The sequence below is a fragment of the Haplochromis burtoni genome, unplaced genomic scaffold, assembly GCF_018398535.1.
Source record: "Haplochromis burtoni strain Fernald_Lab_line unplaced genomic scaffold, NCSU_Asbu1 Contig_170, whole genome shotgun sequence".
In the NCBI taxonomy this organism is placed as follows: Eukaryota; Metazoa; Chordata; class Actinopteri; order Cichliformes; family Cichlidae; genus Haplochromis; species Haplochromis burtoni.
Genome location: NW_024582531.1, coordinates 1,053,252 through 1,074,389, shown reverse-complemented (window position 1 = coordinate 1,074,389; position 21,138 = coordinate 1,053,252). Strand labels below are relative to the sequence as shown.

Here is a 21,138-nt window from a genome sequence, read left to right as displayed (position 1 = left end):
AACGTAAAATGATTGGCTAGAATCTAAAGTGTATCACAGCTCAGGAAAAAAAAGCACCGAAATAAAGCACCGAAATGTGCGCTGCTTTTCGGTCTGGTTACTACCGTTTATGCAGAACCGATACCGGTACCCATCCCTACAGGGTTGCCAACCGTCCCTTAAAATACGGAATCGTCCCGTATTTAGAAACAAAAGTACACGTCCCGTATTGAGCTAATAAGGGACGCACTTTGTCCCGTAATACAGTGAGAATCAAAAGTAGTCTATAAATGTTAATGGAATTAACGCTTTGTTTGAAAACATAATTCCCAGCCCCTCTCCTGCTTTGTGACCAATGAGCTGACAGCACACTTATGACAATTCGAGTATGACAATTCAGATTACCGCTCATCTCATTGGTCGAGGAAAGGTCGCTTACGGAGAAAATACCGGAAGACAACAGATGACCACAACAAGAAGCATGGCCAACAGGGAAACAAACGCCGACACTGCGGTGCAAGTCTCGGACGACAGTACACCTAAAGCTGGGCAGACACTGTGCGATTTTTTTCAGTCGCGATATTCAGCTCCTGCTCAAACTGCACGATTGACTCGCAGGGGTTAGAAGTTGGTAGGTCACGATGCAGGTCTCACACTATACCGCCCGATGCTCTGATGCGACCTGAGTGCTCACACTGTGCGTCCATAAAATTAAGGTTATAACAGAAAATCTGTCGCTCGCTCTCTCTGTCTTTCACTCACACAGACACACCACCACCATCAACTTTGCTAAATGCTAATGAAAAACATTGATCAGGCAGCTGTGATTGAGCAGCAGTGTAAATCCAACTATTTTCACGGTTGTTGTGGTCGTGATAATTTTGTGATGCCACATCGAAAAGGCTCGGATGAGCTTTCCAAAGTTCTACAAGTTGTGCCTCCATCGCTTGTGTCCAGATCACACGCTGCACAGCCGTGCTGCTCCGTCTTTTTCACCGACGTTTACGTGTTTGCGCGTGAGCAGTGTGAGCGGCTGTGGTGAGACCCTCACGAGCGATTGATGATCGGGAGCTGGTCGTGAGGTGTTAATCACTTCTCGTTACCCCACGTATACTACACGACGCACGATGAAGGCCAAAATCGGTCCGATCACCAAAACGGTCGCACGACTCAAAATGGGCCAAAAATCGCACAGTGTGAGCCCAGCATTAGAGCAGCAATATTTGTTCCCCTCAGAGAAAGGGAAGAATGGGAAAAGGAAAACACCTGGCTGGAAAAAGTTAATATGGGCATGTGCAGTGAATATCAGCGCTATGTGGCCAGAAGTGTGATAATATAATTTATTTTGTGTAATAAACAACTGCAAGGATAGATGATTACAACAAATAGATGACTAATACATAAAAGTAATACATAGATGAATAATGATGATGAGTTAGATGCGTAATCATGGGAACAAGCGGGTTTACAAACAGGAGCAGCTGATTAGCATTAGAAAAGCTGAAATAATACCTCAGACTGAAGCCAATTGTACTAAATGCACTAAATGTGCACTGTTACAAGAATATTTTTCTTTCTATTGTTTTCTATTATTTTAAGTTAAGCAGGACAGAGTTCTTTTAAAGAAAGATTTACTTATATTCTCAAAAGTTAAGCATGACAGGCTTCTGTTTAAGAAAGAGACCTGTTTTATTGTGTTAATGTTGTCATTTTGAGCTAAAAATAAATGGCTAAATGATCATTTGTTTCACATGTGTTCATATCACAAAGAATAGAATATGCATCTAGCTTAAATCAACTTCAAGTCAAATGGTTAAAAAAAATAATTTCACACACAAAAAAAGAGCTAGAAAATTCACCACACTGGGAAGGGTGAAGACAACTGGGTTGCCCGGCCCTGGCCACGAGGTGTCCCTTATTTATTTTTCAGGGAGTTGGCAACCCTAATCCCTACTCATGGGAAGCCCCCAGCAGCCTAAGGGAAGGGTCAGGGTCACATGATCCAGCCCTAGCTATAAGCTATATCATAAAGGCATAAACACTGAAGGCTCTGCCTCTAATTGTTTTAATTTAAATTAAAAGAATTAAAATTTAAATGCAATTCTTTTTTACTTTTAAAATTTATGACACTGGTTCTCAAATTCGGGTCCAAGACAGGAGTCAGCAAAATAATTTTCTCTCAATCATAAAAATGTGTTATATCCTGACTAAAATGAATATCTAGGTAGTGACCATTTATGACAGTCATCCATGTCCGTCATCCATCATCCACTTGCACACATGCCAGTATCATTTCCTAAATGTTGTCAGTACAAACAATGGCAGTAAGAAGCATAGTTTTGATAAAGCTTTATGTAGGATTATTATCATGTTGACCATCAGATCAACCTGCTGACATTGAAGGAGAGGTCAGAGGTCAAATGTGACGTGATATTTTTAATCTTTATATGGTACTTTCTATGTGTTGACCATATACACCACACTTGTAATAATCATAGTTTCTAAGTTTTAATGCTTTTTGTCATTTTTGTCAAATTTCATCAGAATTCATTTGAAACTTTTTGAGCGATCCTGTTTACATATAATGACATGCTCGCACAGACGGACATACAAACATGCTACTAAAAACATTACCTCCTTGGTGGAGGTAACAAGTGTAATTTCATTCAGTAAGTTGATGGGTCATTAAAATAACAGCAGGAATATTTTGCACCTATTAGCCAGTTAGGTAGCTGGTGAGAACAGGCAAAACTTTTACCTAGTCCACATCATCAAGTGATGACTGACCCATGCCAGGTTAATTAAGAAACTATGCAGGTGGTAATGTCGTATTTAGTTTTAGTGACAATACCATAAGAAGACCAAAGTGCACCACTGGACTAGAAAACTAGACACTTGAAAAGTCATAATGCTGTCAAGCTGAATCCAAATGCAATAAGATTACCCTCAGAAGTATATAATTGATATAAGCATGATTTAAAGAGCATTTTTGTGTTTAACACTATGAATTAGAAATATCTCTCTGAAATATGCAGTTTTTACAGTGAGATTCGATCCAGTGGCATAAGAGTATTTATCGTGGTAAGATGGTATATGATACTATGTATATTTAATCAGTGTTGGGATTATAAGGGGTTTCTCTCATGAAATCTTCCTCCACTCCAAACCTGCTTTGTGAGGTGCTTTGTGGGATTTGACATTTTCCAATAACACTTGCAAAGCAACACATTTACTGTGCGTAGACTCACACACACAGCAGTGATCTCTGCCCTTTGGTAGGGCACTCAGTCGATAAGGTGGAACATTTTGAACGTTCAGCAAATTCAGAGGCAGTAGAGCAGTGAGTTACACGACTGTTCGGGATAAAAGGAGGTGCTACAGGCGCAGTGGATGACCTTTTGACCTCAGGCCTGCACCAGCTCTTTTGTAGACTATCATACATAATCAAAGATAACTTTGGATGAGAGCGGAGATGAGAGCTAGCCGTTGGCTGACCCTGTTGGACTAGGAGGTTAGTCAGTCAGGAAAGGAACTTCAGTATTCTTCCTAGAGCGTGGTAGCCCCTTCCTGTGTGAATAACAAATCCTGGAGGATGTCCATACAAAGTCTCATTAGTGAGTAAGAGGCATACAAAACTGGCATGCTCAGATGATGACATGTGACATGATCACTCATATATGATGAAGAGCATATATTTTTGCATATAACACATAGTTTGGATGAAAGTCCGCTTGGAGAGCTTGTTACAAAGTCTTAAGAGTACAGACCAGGCGTGTGTGTGTGTGGTTTGTGTGTGGGAGTGTTTTTTAGCATGGACCAAACAACAAGACACAGATCATTAACCCTAAACGAGACTCATTTTTCTGCTGCTAATGATGGCTTGTATCAGTATGACTAACTAATGCTTTAAATCAACTGAATTAACACCAGTTACTGTAAAACAGCCACAACCAAAGGTTTTCTTTGAAGTCCACCAACAGTAGGGATATAGCCATCAACGCCTTCAACCTCTAAGGGGAAATCTGCATTATTGAATGGCTCCTATAAATCTTGCAAATCCATTCTGAGCTTTTTGCTCAAAAACTGTCCCATATATCAAATAGAAGAGCTGAAGCGTTAATTCTATTTTTACTTTGGGATGATTATTGTGTCCTTTTGGTTTTATTTTGTTTCTTCTGGCTGACCCTGAGTTGACCTGACAGATAATTTGCTAAAGTTTTAGTTGAGCTTTGTTGTTGCTCACATTTGGAAAAAGGCACTACCCTTCATCTCATTCTCATCACACTGGACATACAGTTCAGAGTCAAAGGAAACCAGGGACACAATTTCAGGAAGTTTTCTTTGGCCATCTGAGAAAACCGGAGAGGAGATTTTTCTGGAATCCAATTTTAGCATCGTCCGAGGTTTTGGGGTAGGCAGAGGGGGTGGATTAGAAGTCCTTGGCTGTAACCGCAACATGTGTGTTTTTGTCTCTTGGCTGGATGTGGTCTGGGTCTCCAGCATGCAGGAAATTGTCTGTGTCATCCAGCTAACAGGTGCTAGTTAACCCACAAATACTGTCTCAATTAGATGTCAATGTAAAATAGTAAATCTAATAGAAATTTACAAATAGCGCAAATATTTAATTTTGTTGTTTTTTTCCATTTTAAATTCCTTGGCTGTTTAGTTCTTCTTGAAAGCTTAAAAAACACAATTCTTTGCTTCAGTTCAAACTGCAAGCACGCTATTATAAGGTGAACTGGACTCTGCTGTGTGCACATTGTGAAAGAAACATGTTTTGCAGGATGGTGCTGGCCTATATGGTCAGATTCCTTTAAACCAAGCAAATTGAATCTCAGAAATAATCCCTAAACATCCATAGATAGATAGAGAGATAGACTCCTATCTGACTCTTTTTCTGTGTCTCTTTTCTCCAGGGACCTGAAGAATAATTTGATAAGTACAGTGGAGCCTGGGGCTTTCCGTGGTCTGCTAGCACTGAGGAGACTGTAAGTATGATGAAGCCTTGTAATAGCCTTCTCCAGGGGACGCGGGGAGAGTCCTTTGGCTTTAGAGACAACGAGAAAGAGTGTTTTAAAGTACAGAGTTGAAGAGTGGACTGAAGTGTTTAACTTAGGCAAAAGGCCTGCAGTACAGTTTTAGACATTCACAAACCTTCTGTGCCTGAGCAAAGCTAACTCAGGACACAGAGTTATGGGAAGAACAGAATAGCTGCAAGTTAGCAAACTGACTCCGAAAGCAGTCAGCTTCACAGGATAGTGTAGTTACAGTTTGCTAACAGTATCTGCCATTGGAACACTCTCAATTGGACTACTGCAACCCCTTGAGATGAGGATGAGGATTACGGGATTGACTGAGCTTGTGAGCCCCGGCACTCTGCTGGCATGCTAACTGCCACTGTCTGGTTTTAGGACCTTACCAGGTCTGAAAAATGCAACCTCAGATCATCAACAACACATGACATAACACCCTTACTGCTTCCATACCAGCAAGTGTGAGCACCTGTATAAATGCAGTGTGCTGAAGGTGTGTTAACACAATGCCAAGGAGAAAGGACATCAGTAATGATCTGAAAGAAGCAGTTGTTACTGCCCGTCAGGCCATTTCCAAGTACATCTGAGACTGTACCTCAGTTAGCATGCTATATGCTAAAACTCATTCATTCAAAAGGACTGAACAAGTCTGACTTGTTTGGAAGGGCTGGCATGAGGTAGCGTCTTCTCTTTAAAAAAGAACATAACAACACGACTTAGGTTTGCAAAGTTGCATCTGAACAAACCACAAGACTTCTGGAACAATGTCGTTTGGACAGATAAGACCAAAGTGGAGATTTTTGGCCACAAACCGCGATACCACAGTACCACTTACCAAATGTACATATCAACACAAGCACCACATACCAAATGTCAAGCACAGTAGTGGAGGGGTGATGATTTGGGCTTGTTTTGCAGCCACAGGACCTCGGCGGGCACAAGTTTTCTGGAGTCAAATGTGAGGTCATCTACATGACAGCTAAAGCACTGCACACCAGCAAATCTACACCAGAATGGCTGAAAAAGCAAAGATTCAAGGTTTTGCAATGGCCCGGTCAGAACCCATACATCCTCAACCTTGACGCGCAGTGTCATGACCTTAAGAAAGCATGCATAAATCATGGCCTGCAAACTGAAGCAACATTGTTAATGAAGAGTGGGCCAAAATTCCCTCCACAACAGTGTGAGAGACTGAAAGTCAAACAGAATGACTTCATATTGTTGCTGCTAAAAGTGGTTACTGCTACTGAAGCTACTGAATCATGGAGCGTACTTAGTCAGAAGGAGTATTTTCTTTTTACAATGCCTGTAAGTAAGACTATATATAGTCACCAGGGTGTATTTTATTGCCTGCAAGTAAATGTTCTGTGTATAAAAATTACATAGCAATTTTAAAAACTTTGAATGTTACTGCCTTACTAAGTTAAAAATGGCACTATGCTCACATCAAATGAATTCTTCTTTCCAATTTTCGATTAAAGTTATGCTTCTGTTAAAGTTACAGCAACATTTCAAATGTTTTACAGACTTAATTGGAAGGCAAATATTCAAAAAGAAAATGCAGTTTTAAAGGTTAGCTTTCCTTTGTTTGTGGTTTTCGTTGATTTCTTCTCTTTGGGTAATTCTCTCAATGATTACCCTCATCCTTTCTACATATAGGCTTAGGGAGTGAGTGACATGATTGCAGCCTGATAGTTAGTGGGATCTGGGCTGGCAGGGATGCAAACAGTGAGTTAGCCGCGCTGATTCGGGGCGCGTGTGCGCAAGGCTCGGAGTGCAGCGGAGTGCTAATTTAAGTGCTCCCCAACTGGTGATTATTCGAGTGCTCTGCTTATTTTCCCACAGCTGCTCCAGCAAAGCAGCTCTTTAATTACAGAGTGTGAGGGCACGGAGCCACGGACGCGACAGCGCTCAGCCACTCGCACATGGAAGCCCAATGCGTTTGCACATGTTTGTGCATTTCGTGCTCTGTGTGCCAAAAATGGTTATGCGACGAGTAAAAGGTCAGGACAAATATTCCAGGAAGTTGAATAGGCTTTACAGCTGTTTAACTTCTCTGTTCAAGCAGCCATGAAAACAGACATATTGTTTTCCAGTTAGCTCTTGTTCCAACTCGTTCTGCACAATAATATCAGCAAAATTCACCATATGAACAGAAGCATTTTTCTCTTTGCTTTTTTGTTCATATAGGGATCTGTCCAACAACAGGATTGGCTGCCTTTCCCCTGAAATCTTTCTCGATCTGGGTAACCTCTCGAAATTGTGAGTAATCCCCTAAAATTGGAAACATGTCTTGCATCTCTTTATGCTTTGTATTCACCAAATCTGTAGAGGATATGTTTGATATGGCTTCAGTAATGTATGAAAAAAAACCCAGTAGTAAAGCCTTTTTGTATGTGAGGAGTGATCTGTTTCTCTCTGTGTGTTTTTCCCACAAACAGGAATTTATCTGGGAACATCTTCTCCACTCTGACCATGGGACTCTTCACACACCTAGCTGCTCTCAGAGTACTGTAAGAGAAACATACAAGTGTACAGTATAATGGCCTGATCCATTCAGTTTTCTACGTTTCACTTGTTTGTTGTAGTTTAGAGCATGGATGCAGTGGTAAAAGTCAGTTATTGGCTGTTTTCACTGCAGTTATTTTGGCTTGTCATAGGAAGAAAATGACATTAATAATAGCTATGCAGCACACACAGTAGGTTGGAAGTCTTGCCAATGAGTGACCATAATACATGCACTCAGCAACTAGACCAGTTTTTCCTGTTATGACATCAAATACGTGTTAAATGAATAAAGTCCAAATACAGGCGCATGGGTTGTAACAGTATGCTGTATTCTCACCAGGCACTTCAGCGCTGAGACTTTGTTCTGTGACTGTCAGCTGAAGTGGCTGCTCATCTGGGCTAAAAGCAACTCCGTAAAGATTGGCAATGACACGGTCTGCGTTTTCCCTACCCACCTCCACGGCCTGGAGTTTCGCAACCTACGCGAACCACAGCTCAAATGTGGTAAGGATTTAGCTAATGGTGGTGGCTGGCATTTACTGTCTCCTAAAACTGGTTTAAATGTCGGGGCTATTTAGAACAAAAGAACTTGACTGTTGAAAGCTTTTAGCTTGCAAAATAAAATGACACTAAACACTAACCTGTTATTTATATAGGTCATATTAAACATGGCCAAAGTTTCACATAATGAGATAATTGTATTTACAAGTAATCCCCGTGAGCCAAAACCTCAGACTACAGACTGCGCAGTTTCTTTCATGATGTATTTGACATGATACAGCCACTGGTAGCTGGTATAGGCTTCAGCCTCTCATGACCCTTATAAGGATAAGTGGAAGAGATGGATGGATGGATGAAAGGATGGACAACAACTGGTTGCAAGGGAAATTTGGCCATTATCTGACTGGTTGCAGTGGTCCCTGGAGGTTGCTGGAAGTCACTAGGTGAAACTGATTGCAAAGAGAATGCTAAACCAAAATCCCCGCTGTGAATGTTTTATTTGCTGGCAGCTTGCGGTGGTTGACTGTAGTTTGCATGAAAGATGCCAACTTGACTGCAAACACTCACAAACTACTGGCTAAGATGTAGTAAAACCTGAGAAAGTATGGTGCAAGTTGGAAATGGAGAAAGTTTGCCCCACTAGGCACAATGTTTCCAGTTTGTGTTGCACTTTTCACAGTTTTACAAGAATAGCTAGCGAGTGTTTGTAGACAAGTTAGCCTGTGATTGTCAGAACCGAAGCAACCACAAGGAAGTATTTTTTTAACTGGTGGGGAATACAGATTTTTTGCTAATCTGTGATTGAGTGGAGACTGGAGGTCACTAACAACTCGCTAGAACTTTATTTTTAGCAATCTTTTCTGTCAACATCCAGAAACCACTCACCAACCAGTTGGGGAATGGACATTTTTCCCTTGGTACTGGCAGATCCCAGATGGTCATTGACCAGTCTCTAGGCCTGTGTGGCTGGAACCTCAGAATTGTCACACGCTCAAAACTGCTGAGACCTTAACGCCATGTGGTTTGTGGTCATTTCTGTTTGCAGCACCTCACTCTGCCCCAATTCGTATAGTTTTTTTTCTACTCTTGGATATCTATGATAAAAATGATGGCTTGTCTTTAATATGGCCATCTCATGTACACAGCTTTGGCTAAAAGTTAACTTAAAACATTTACAACTTTACAGTGAGAGGAACTAAAAAAAAACCCCCACAAAGATATAAAAAAAAGAAATAAAGATCTAAATGTCTTGTTTCTGACAGAGGACAGGCTAATGGGACACTACGGCGCAGTAAAGGGTAAAAAAGAATTAGTTTGAACTTTTAAGGAGCTACTATTATTGAGTCCAAGAATAAAGTTATGAAAATAGAAATTAATATAGAACCACTTTAGAGTAATAATAAGGTATTTATATTTAAACACACATACATTTATTTTATTACTAGCTTTACGCATATTTTAGCAGATTGAACACAGATGCTGAGACAAAGAATCTGCAGTGAAGTTAAGTTTTATGGCCGAAGTGACATAACACTGCAAATTATGGCTGTATGATTATGATGTTTCATTCAAACACTTGACATTGTCAAATTGTTGTACTACGTGACTCAAAATTTTGCATATTTTTTCATAACTTAAGAAAGTGAAGCAAAATATTATATAAATTCTAAGTGTACTTCATTTTCCAAGTAACTGGAGAGTGCAGCAATATTTTATTTAACGCAAATAAAACTGTGAGTCAGCAGTTTCCCACATTAGTTGTAGCACTGAATTTGTCCCCGCAAAATGATATCCAACAGTCCCCAAATAATGCTCAATTTAATTAGCACTTTTGTTAATTTCTTAATTAACTGAGTCCACCTGTCATCCCAGGCGTAAATGAGTTTTTCAGTCTCAGGCCAGAATGAAAGCCAGCAGGTCTCTGAGTTTTGTAATTGACTGTCTGACAGATGTTTACAGGGAGAAAATGTGTGAAACGTATTATTTTTGTCAGCGGGACACAATTTCATTGTTGATAATTATAAAGACAAAGCAGTGACAGCATATAGCTCAGTTTTTTATGGACGAGAGTTATCATATCTTTTTAGTACTTGCAAATGAACAAAAGTGCATTGTACCACATAACAAAGGGAACTTGGATGTGGCGCTGGAGCACCAAAGAAACCTCCTCCTACCTTCAAATTTACAACCAGAAATGTTCTGTACACTGCAATCAAAGCGGTTACAAACGTTCACTCAAGCATTGTAAATACTCTGAGTGGCCATGCTATGCTGTTGAGCCCACCGCCATGATGACAGACTACTGCTGTGTTGCTGGTCTCCCCTGCCCGCTCGTTTCCACATCTGCCTGCACACACTGTGAAACAAAGACCAGAAAGGGCAACAAAACAGATGTGGAGACACTGAAGTGAAACAAGTTTGCTTAAATAATGCTACACAAATAAAGGTAACATTTTCTTTACCCTCTACAATCCAGATTGCACTCTGCTATTCTGATTTGAGGTCCACTTTTAGTCTTATTGGGTCTTCATAAACGATGCATATGTTACAAAGAAAAAGCAATGTAGGTCACCGAGCCACTGTTTCGAAAGTCCCATATTATGAAATGTAATAATTTGGTTTACTTTAAACGATGTTTAAAGCAAAATCTAAAGAAAAAAGTTACTCTCAAACTTTGTATAAAGTTTCTTTTCACTACAGGAGAGTAAATACGACTCGAGGGAAAAAAGCAAAGCGAAAGACTAAACAAAGACATATTTCAGTTGTTGGGGTTAAACTGTGGAATGATGTTGACATCAATATAAAAATGGTTTTGGTCTTTAAAAGAATGCTAAAATATATTTTGGTGGGTTCCTTGTGATAATATTGTTGCTGCTGTCTGTTTCTTGTTGCTGTTATTTCATTTTCTACTTGGAAAGTAGCTTTAATGATAAGAACATAGGCCAGGCATCTATACACATGTTCAGTGGTTCCTATATTAATTGTATTGCACATTCTGTGTAGTCTGTGATGACTGAATGAATAAATAAATATCAATATATAAGAATTAGTTGATTTTCAGATAATAAGGGCAGTCTTATAAGAATTTCAGCTTATTCTGATAATGAGAAAAAAAACTAACATCGTCATCATATTTTTAATTTGGCTGTCTGACAGCTTTACATTTTCAGGTCTGCTTTTGGTGACTTCTCATAACAAGAACCTCTAATGTCATGAAAGCTGCATTTTCAAGTGTTTTACCCATGAAAACATGATTAAGTAGAACTATTTGGATGATAGGTTTCCCCCTCCGCTGTTATCTCTCCACCTACTGTGAACTGTTTGACAAGCTTAACATGAGCCAGTGATTTAGTACAAATTTGCTCGACAGAAAATTGCAGGCAAAGATTGTCTCATAAAGGTGTTTTTGTGTGGTCTTTGGCCTGTTAGGCAACGCTCGTTCATCTGTAAATCCGGCATCGGTATCCCTAAAAGGAGGAAGGAGCTCCAAGATTTGCTCGTTTCTCTTTTCCTCAGATAATCATAAATGCTCTATTGTTTTCCCTGACTCACACGCTGATGCCAAAGGACCTTCAGAAAAACCTGCTATTCACTCTGTAGAAGCCAGTGGTTGAAGGCTATAGTGTACCTGCAACTGCAAAGTGCAAAAATGTCTACACAGAGAAAACTGATTGCACTGCATGCTGTTGGAGATTTTGTCTGGGGAGCTTGCTAAATTTGTGGAAAAGTCATTTTGGCATGCACGGTGGACTTTTAAAGACCAAATATGAGTTTAAAGGCTAAAAGATTAGGACAGATATGTTGTCTATCAGCAGTGGGGGCATCAAAGTGAGTTCTTTAAGCAGATAAAAATGCTCTCTTTACTGACTGGAAGCTGTTAGCAACAGCGAAGAAAAATCCACGAGTCTTTGCTTTCTTTTTCTTTCCTGGTTACAGACAGGCAACCTCCCCCTGCCTCCCTCTGTCTTCCCTCCGTTCCTCTATCTCCCTGCTCTGTGCTGCTGTCCACAGGGGAATTGTATCTCATATGTGATAGAATCATCCTCCTCTTCTCCTTACATCTGGCTCGCACAGGGGATATTGCACTGGAATGAGAAAAATCATTGTTTAGTGCTGGTGTATCTCTGTGTGTGTATGTGTATATATAATGCAAAGGGGCATTACATTGGGATGGACTGTATGCACGATGTCAAATAGTTTGCAGAAGGAAAAAAAAACTAATGTAGCCCATGTGCAGAATACATATCTCTACCCTACAGTTTGCATTTTTGCAGTTGCATTCAGACACTGCAATGCAGACATTCTGGAGAAATTCTATGTAATCCTAACTGTATGTGTTTTTCATTTACGTAGAACAAGCCAAACCAATTACAGAGTAATTCTGCATAGTCAGTGGACAAAGAGCCATGAGTGGAATCCAGTGGCAAGACAGGAGGCACTGCTTTTAGGCCCTAAAGCATCCATCATGGAATTACAATGATAAAGTCCTGCTCTCAGGCATGCTTGGCTCCATACACTTGTCCACAGTACAACTCTATCTTACAGTACCTTATCCATTAACTTGTGTAGTGCTCTGAGAGTCATATTTTAAATGTCATTTGATGATTGCTGTTTTCATATGGCTACAGTTTGTAATGGAATGTTTTCCAGCAATGTACATCCAAGTACCTGACTATCTCTCAGCACCTGATACCACATTCTTGCTATTAAGAAAAATGATGACCTGGAATATAATAAAATTCAAACATGGAATCAAAAGTATGCTTAAAATGAGATTATCCCCTCATTGTTTTTATGAAAATTTGTCACTGAGGACAAATTTGTTTCTCTCTCCAACGGCTCCTGCCTGATGGTTTGCAGATGTTTACACCATACATTCCAGCAACAAGCTCTCATCCCTCCGGTGATACAGGTCGGGTGCTGCCTGCAAATGAGGGGGAACGGAAGAGTGCACGTGGCTTCCTTAGGAGATCAGGTGCTTCCTGTGTTGGGGTCAGGGCTGTCTGTTTGATGGACTCCTGGTTCTTTAACCCTGATAGGAGGAGCACAACAGCCCAGACATAAAGTGCAAAACTAACACAGCATGTTATACACTGCCCAACAAGACCCTGCTTTCTTTAGCGGTTTTTATTGCATGATGACACAGTAGTGCAACTGCACGGGTATCATGTCATTAAACTGAGTTTCACGTGCAGCACTACTTCTCTTAGCCTGTGGTGTGACTCCAATAATTTAATGATGCAAAAATATCATGAAATATACCTCAAGATAGTCTGTCATACAAGTCTTTGAAGTTCAGTCATGCACCTCTTTTAAAACCAGTTGCTTTGAGAAAGGGATAATGAAGTGACTATACAAACAGACAGTACGTGTTTGAGAATATCTGCGTGTTTTATTTTGTTTTATTTTTAGTGTGGATTTGAATCCAATTCAGTTGTGCATGAATACAGTAAATGTAGCAATAAAGAAAATAAATCCTCTAGGGGGGCAATGATCCATAACAAATGGGGGATATGGAGGTTGGTCTACACTTTAAAAATTGCTAAATTAAAACGATTGCTCAAATAGCCGTGTTATGGACTGGTGGCCTGTCCAGGGTGTACCGCTCCTCTTATGGACTGACAGTTGAGAGAAGCTACAGGCCCCTCCGCGACCATGAATTGGATAAGCAGTTAAGAAAATGGATGGATGGATGATTTCTTAAATTGATGAATTGAATTTGCATTTGAATGATGCAGCAGCAAGAGCTCTGAATGACTTGAACCAGGACACAACTCCTACTGACACAAAACGGCTAAATCTTCTGTTGTCTCGCTCACTCTCTTTGACTTGGACATTCACATTTTAAGTGACTTCTACATTAAAATCTAGTGTAAAATCCCACTACAGCATGTCAATCGAGTTGAATTTGAGGTCTGGACCTTACAATAGCAAGACATTGACCCTTTTGTTTTTGAGCCATTCTGTTGTAGACCTACTGCCGTGCTCAGGATCTTTGTCCTGTTGAGTGAGCCAGCTTCAGTTAAGCTTTAGCTGTCAGACGTATGAAAAAAAATTGTAAAAACATAAAAGACTTACATAAGATATGGCCTACTTCATATAGTGAATCATATAAGGCTTATATGATTTACTCATGAAAGTGGCCACTTTCTCATTACTTTCATATATTGTTTTAGTAAGTATCCAAAATATACAAGTTTCATTTATATCATTTTTCAAGGGATCTTATATCTGTTTTCACTCTCATACAAGTTTCACACAATACAGATACAAACTTTATAAAATGTATATATATCTTTTCCATATGGGACAGATGGCATCACATTTGACTCTAGAATACTTTGGTACACAGAGGAGTTCATGATTGGCTCAATGACTTGGTTTTTGCCAAAAGTGGAGCTGTGCAGTATGTCCACAGATTTCCATCTTAGTGTCACTGCACCAAAGAACATTGTTCCAGAATTCTTGTGTATTGTTTAGATGCAACTTTGCCATACTAAGCTGCGCTATGATCTTTTTTAGAGAGGAGGTCAAGAAGAGCGGTCCAATAGTGAGTGTCTACAGCCATCTGTAAAACATGGTGGAAGCTGGGTGATGGCTGCATTTTAGCCAGTTGATGTTGTCTAAACCAATGGAGTTAGGAAAAGTCCCATCAGATTTTGGTGCATCATGCAGTATAGTCTGAAAATTGTCTAATTGGCAATGGCTTCATTATATAGCATGAAAATGATCCCAATAAAGTGCCAGTGCAGTGAAAATACACCTGAGCAGAAAACGCATAATGAAACACTATCAGCACTACAGATTGGCCTGGGTTGAAGATCAAATTTAAACTTTCAAGATGATTAGAATCATACTAACTCGATTTTTACTTTTGGCTCTTCAGTTAGTCATCTTCCAGATCTTGGCACATCTGAATAACTAGTACTTACCTGCAATTGACAATCTGCAGTTGTTTAGAAAAGGCTCCAAGAGACCTTGTGTAAATCTACAATTTTCCTTCACTAAGGTTCTTGGACTTTCCCATTTTCCCGACCATTGGTGAATCCAATGAGTCCTGTCAAAAGTAAATTTCATGCTAGCAAAGAGAATCTTCCAGTTGTAGTCTTGAATGAAAAGTTAATTGACACTTTAGCACCTTCATCACCACTTATTAAAAGATTAAGATGACTGTATGTGTATATTTCCGTCTCTATGTATAGTTGTGTCCCTGTGTAGGTTAGAGAAATTCCAAAATAAAATCAAACATGAGCACCCAATTATTATTTTTTAATCATTAAAGATGATGATTGCTGGAAAAATACCAGTTAAAGGAAATTGTTAGAACCTCCAAATTACCATTACATTCATGCACATGATGAGTGTATGGAAACTTTTGGCCACAACTGTATATTTCACATAGGATTTAAAAGAAGATACATACATATAATCTGGTGCTAAGGCACTGCTAATTCAAAAGCATTGTACTGTTTTTTTTATTTCACAGACTCGGCTCCAGTGCACATGCCCCTAGTTCTTGCACATATAATTATGTCTCTGTCCCTGTCCCTGACTTCCTTTGGTTGTCCTACACACACTCCCAAACCCACAGCCAACAATTACATTTTGCTCTGACAGTGTCCAGTGGCCAAAGGCAAGCAGCCACACTCTGATCCTTGCCTCAAAGTGTTGTTTCAACAGTGTTAGCACCAGACTAGTCAACAGTCAATGGCCCCCATGCTGTTTCTGTTGTGTTTCATGCAGAGGAGATAGCAAAGCCTCATCTGCCACTACTGTCATAGAGTCTCGACAATCTAACAGGGTCATCAAGCAATTACACTGAGATGCTGCCGTGGAGGAGGCAATATTAGTGACCAGTTTTTAAAGTCACTCTCAAAAGCATGTCACTTTTAATTATACACCTATGATTATAAACTACTTATGTAGAAAGCTGAGGTCAAGGCTCTGCTTGTGTTAATAGCTGTGATTGCCCTGTGGGTTCTATGTTACAATAAGTAATATTGCTAGCTACTCAAGGCTACTCAAGGGAAATGTCAGCTTGTGAACTTAGACCTTTTGCTACCACCCAACATGGATCTTTCACTGTTTTCTTCTTTCAAACCAATTCATCGAGCAATAAAAAGGGTTTATGAGCCACAAATTGAATTGTGTGTCTGGTGCTTTCAGCATATATAACTTATTACAAAAGACACAATGCAGGCAAAGTGCCTGCTTATGTTGCTCTTTGGAGCATGTGCAAGGAACGTGAATAAAAAAAAATACCTTGATTTTCTAATTATTACATTATGTTTATATTTACATGATTTTTTTAACTGGATGTTTTTTTTATTCACAGATATTTTTTTATTGTTTCAAGCTCTGAGAGAGTTCCCAGTGTAGTGCACTGAGCTGTCAAGGCACCAATCCATGCCCTGCAAAATAGACAGCACTGATCTCCAAGGGTTCAGTATGATTAGAGACATTACACTGTGCTGTATATCATATTTCAACAGTATGCTTAGATCAATCATTTTTCCAAAATCAGGTCCATTTTCTGGCACTAGACTAAACACTCCTATGGCTTCTAATCTCCTCGCGGTTGTAGCCTTTTATCTTTGGCAAAAAAGCCTGTTGACCTGGCCAGCTGCTGGCGCTATTGTCAGCTTCCTATGTGGAAAATTTTAGGTGTCAAGGAGAGTCCAGGGGAGCACTCTAGGCTGTCACTTTATCAGCTCCTGTTGGTTTCGCTGAGCAACAGCAACAGTGTGTGAAGGATGGGGGAGGGGTGTGACCTTGACAAAAGGTTTCTGTGTGTTTATAATATTTTAAGGAGCATGCGTGTTTGGTTTTCCCGAGAAGAATGCTTGTGCTTGTGGTGGAATATGCGGAAAGACCTGATGCCTGATTTGAATCCATATGTGATGCTGAGTCTGTAGAACTTCCATTCCCCGAAAATCTCCATTCTGGCTTTTTTCCTGTCTCAAAGAAGCTAAAGGAAGCTTTACAACATAACCATTCTGCTTTAAATCTTCTTCGTGTTCCAGATGGACCTTTGGAGATGCCCCTGTTTCAGCTCATCCCCTCCCGGAGGCAGCTTGTTTTCCGTGGTGACCGCCTCCCCCTGCAGTGCACCGCTTCCTACTTGGACCCATCAGTGGAGCTGCTGTGGCGTCATAACGGGCACATCGTGACCACGCAGGAAGACCGAGGCATCTACGTGGAAGAAACCCTCATTCACGACTGCTGCCTGCTCACAAGGTGTGCACAAAGGATAGGGGAGTGCATCTAATGTCTGATTAGCTGTTGACTGCCCTGTTGCACTGACCCACATGCACACAGTCAGAGCCCGACTAAGCCCACGCAGTCAAAATCCACATACAAATATGCTGATGCATGAGGAGTTTCGTCAGAATATGCATGCGTTTACTCATGCAGCACAGCCACTTCCACGGGAACAGATGTAAAATATGCGTGCAGAAACACACACGCGCTCTCTCACTCACTGATAGAGGCTGTGATTTACCTTTTGTTATTACCGCCCTTGATAAGGATCTGAAAGGACAGGGCAAAATTGGCTTGGCACGGTGCCAACACCTCAGAGCAATCCGCGGCCCGTCTCTAGAGGTTGGCCGTCCAGCCGCTCCCCGAGCACTAGCTGTTTACACGCTAAGAGGAACAGATGCTGAATCATAATTGCAGTGATAAATTAAAGCAGCAACACTGGCTTTTGTGCATTTTTAAAAATGTTTATTTTTTGATATAAGACGTTGCCTCAAACCTCTGTCCTCTTCCCATCTTTGCCTCCTTAGTGCTGGCCTGCTTTGTGTCATGGGCGTGCTCACGCACTCCTCTGTTTGTGTGTTACAGTTAATGTTTTTGACATAATGCCGTGGCAACAGGGCTCAGACACAAGAACACATTGCTGCCGATTGCTTTAACTGCTGCCTTTTTCTTACTTGGCCTCTCTAACATAAATATTGATGGAGTGCTGACAGAAATATGTTTCCCTGTGTTAACGGGGCCAGAACGCCTCTTGTTGTGTGGTGTGTTTGGCAGCAGCAGCACCAGCTACTTTTCCGCTCCATTACTGGGAAGGTATACCGTTTCCCCTGCTGCAAATACCACTGATAGTCAGTGGGGTTTATTTGCTTTTATTATGTAAAATTAACTCAGTGGTGAATAATCGTTCTCGGTGATCCCTGTGGTGGCATAATTAGATTAAAGGTAGTGTGGGTGCTTTTAGTGATGTATTGGTGTCTTTGTGTCTCAGTGGTGATGAATGTTTTAGGTTCATTTCAATCAAGGTTTCAATCAATACAATACTTTGTCACTCTCTTCTCAGTGCTTACAGTCGTAACAGGGAAGTGCTACCAAATACTGGCACATTTCCGAGGTCCTTGAGCCTGAATAGTTTGACATCATCCTGCTTTATATGTTCTTAATTACAATTTAACAAGAAATATTGTACTTTTTTTTATCCGCTAAACACTATTTGGCAGCTCGTGCAGCTTGTATTGCAGATTAAGATTTTACATGCCAAATACTGTATAATCAGCTTAAAATTGTAATGCATTATGGATTTAACTACCTACTAGCATATTAACTAGTAAAATTAATCACCAGTCTTAAATGTTCCTTAAGCCTCATTTGTGGTCACCGCAACGGTTGTCACTTGTGCCAATTGTGACATCATCACAGCCCTTTATTCATTTACACTGATGCTGGAGGCATACTGGACTTGGTGGGCTTCTAAATGATAGCTATAACAGTTCAGAATAAACCTCAGCATCAGCATCACTTTTCTTTTTTTAGAGTTTTCTCCGGAATGTCTCCACTTTTCCAGTTGTCCCTATGCCTCTGCATTGCTACAACACTGAAAACTGCAATAAAGATCGACCCTCAGACACTTGTTTCCAATTGAACTGCATGTACATACACATAATCTAATATGCAGTAACTTTTTCTAATAGTGTAACAAAGGGGACAGTGGAAGTACTGCAATGCTAAACTGTGTAGGTAGCGTAGGTTGTAATTCTTCAAGAAGTGAAGGGTGAGGGATACACTTAAAAGAAGAAGTATGCCCACATGCATTACACATGCAAGACATGACACGGCGCAGCAAAAACTACACGTTGACTATGGTGACTAGTGCAGCTGCTGCGATAGCTCAGTCCTGTCTTGTTGATAAAGATGGGAGCATCAGTTGGGTATTAAGTACAAACCCAATTGCGACAGGCTGGAAAAGTAAATGGCACTAAACAGTAACAGCTGGAGGAACATTTTGAAACTCATCAACAATACGTTGGGGTATAAAAAGGGGGTCTTAGAGAGGCAGATGTTCTTAGAATTAAAAATGGGCAGAGGTTCACCAGTCTGCAAAACAACTACATCACAAAAGTGCGGTTCAATGGCATTAATTCAATTTAAGGCAGCACAGCATTAAAAAGTGGCATTATTCTATTATGGAAATCACAGCATGGGTTCATAAACAGTTACAGAAATCACAGTTTGCATGCCATCCACAAATACAGGTTAAAGCTCTGTGATGCAAAGAAAAAGCCATATGGGAACATGATCCAGAAACACTACCGTGTTCTATGGGCTAAAGTTTGTTTAAAATGGACTGAGACAAAGTAGAAAACTGTTCTGTGGTCAGAAATCGGAATTTTGAAATTGTTTTTGAAGAGCCTGGAGAAGGAGCACCCCTATACCATTCTCTGATGGTATAGGGGTGAATTAGCAGCTATGAAATTGTCGGCTTGCACATCTGGAAAGGCACCATCAATGCTGAACAGTTCTACAGGTTTAGAGCAGCACATGCGTCCATCCAGATGAGGTTTTTTTATAAGTGATGCCTTGCATATTTTAGTAAGACCATGCTAAACCTCATACTGAATCTATTAACTCAGAATGGCTTCATAGTAGAAGAGTCCAAATGCTGAACGGGCCTGTCTGCAGTTTTCACCAGCTGAAAACATTTGGCGCGTTATGACATGAAAAATATGATGAAGAAGATCCGGGACTGTTGAGCATATAGAAGTCCAGCAGCTGCTCTCCTCACGTCCCAGACATTCATATACTGTTGTTAAAGAAAGAGGGAGTGCTATACACAGTGGTACACATGGCACATGACACAATCTAAATCACTGTTTCTTATATATGTGTAAAGAAGCCAGGTGAGTAATGATATTGCAATATTTTTTCAAGCTAAAAATATGTGAATGATTTCTTTACAGCTGATTAATCTGCAGTTAAGTCCAGAAAGAATAATAATGTATAATCATTATTTTTTTTATAATAGTGAAGAGAATGTACTGATTTTTTACAAATGTATCATATTTCAATATCTTATTTTCCACGTCCCCGATATTTTCATTTTATTTTCAGTTTGATTGAATTTAATCTCCAGTTTTGATCTCCAACTTTTGATTTGTGAGCTCAGATTAAGATCAGATCGATTATGGTTATTAAATATAATAACTACACATTATTTGTATTCCTGTTCCTGCTGTTATACATCATTCTGCCATAATCCAAAACATTCTTTGCAAACAGTAGCTTAAAGTAAAGAGTCTGAGTACAACTTTCACCATTTGATGTCATGAGAAAGAAAACTCACTGGAGACAGTGAGATTTAGGCTCACTCAGCCCTCATTATGCATATTCGGGGGTCCAAACACCTTATGTAACAAACCCTCTATTATGGTTGTGTACAGACTGGTGACGTCTGTCAGTGTCTCATCCAGCCTTCTGCTTCATCAGCCATATCACTGTAGACTACATGAACCCATCTCCCTCTCCTCAAAACTTTGTCTTTCTTTTCCAGCACAGTGTCCCGATGAATTTCCCAACACTCCCATTCTGATTAGGGCCCCATTTGCAATTACGCACCACTCTTATCCCAGTATACACAAATAATGTAATTTTCTACTCCAAGTGGAACCTATTTAGGTCATGTTTCTCTTGGCACCTGAGAGTGTCTCCCTCATGTAGAAAACCTACAAAAAGCAGACATTAGTTCCATAGCTGATGAGTGAATAACAGAGCTTGGGCCAACAAAAACAATCTGCTGTGCATGGGCTGAACTTCACCCTTCACCCTTTGCTGTATCTTAAAGTGGAGTGCTGAGAGAACAGTG

At 40.2% G+C, this 21,138-nt stretch overlaps 1 protein-coding gene across 4 annotated transcripts in view; it reads left to right on the top strand.

Annotated features, from left to right (window-relative positions):
* LOC102313184 (adhesion G protein-coupled receptor A3) overlaps positions 1–21,138 on the top strand; it is a 193,059-nt gene that overhangs the window by 33,829 nt on the left and 138,092 nt on the right. For 2 of the 4 annotated variants that reach the window (XM_042225375.1, XM_042225376.1), the window contains 5 exons: positions 4,896–4,967; positions 7,203–7,274; positions 7,454–7,525; positions 7,861–8,024; positions 17,045–17,258. In XM_042225375.1, the coding sequence (XP_042081309.1) occupies positions 4,896–4,967; positions 7,203–7,274; positions 7,454–7,525; positions 7,861–8,024; positions 17,045–17,258 (594 nt within the window). The remainder of the gene's footprint in view (positions 1–4,895; positions 4,968–7,202; positions 7,275–7,453; positions 7,526–7,860; positions 8,025–17,044; positions 17,259–21,138) is intronic. The other 2 variants (XM_042225377.1, XM_042225378.1) reach the window with 1 other exon arrangement.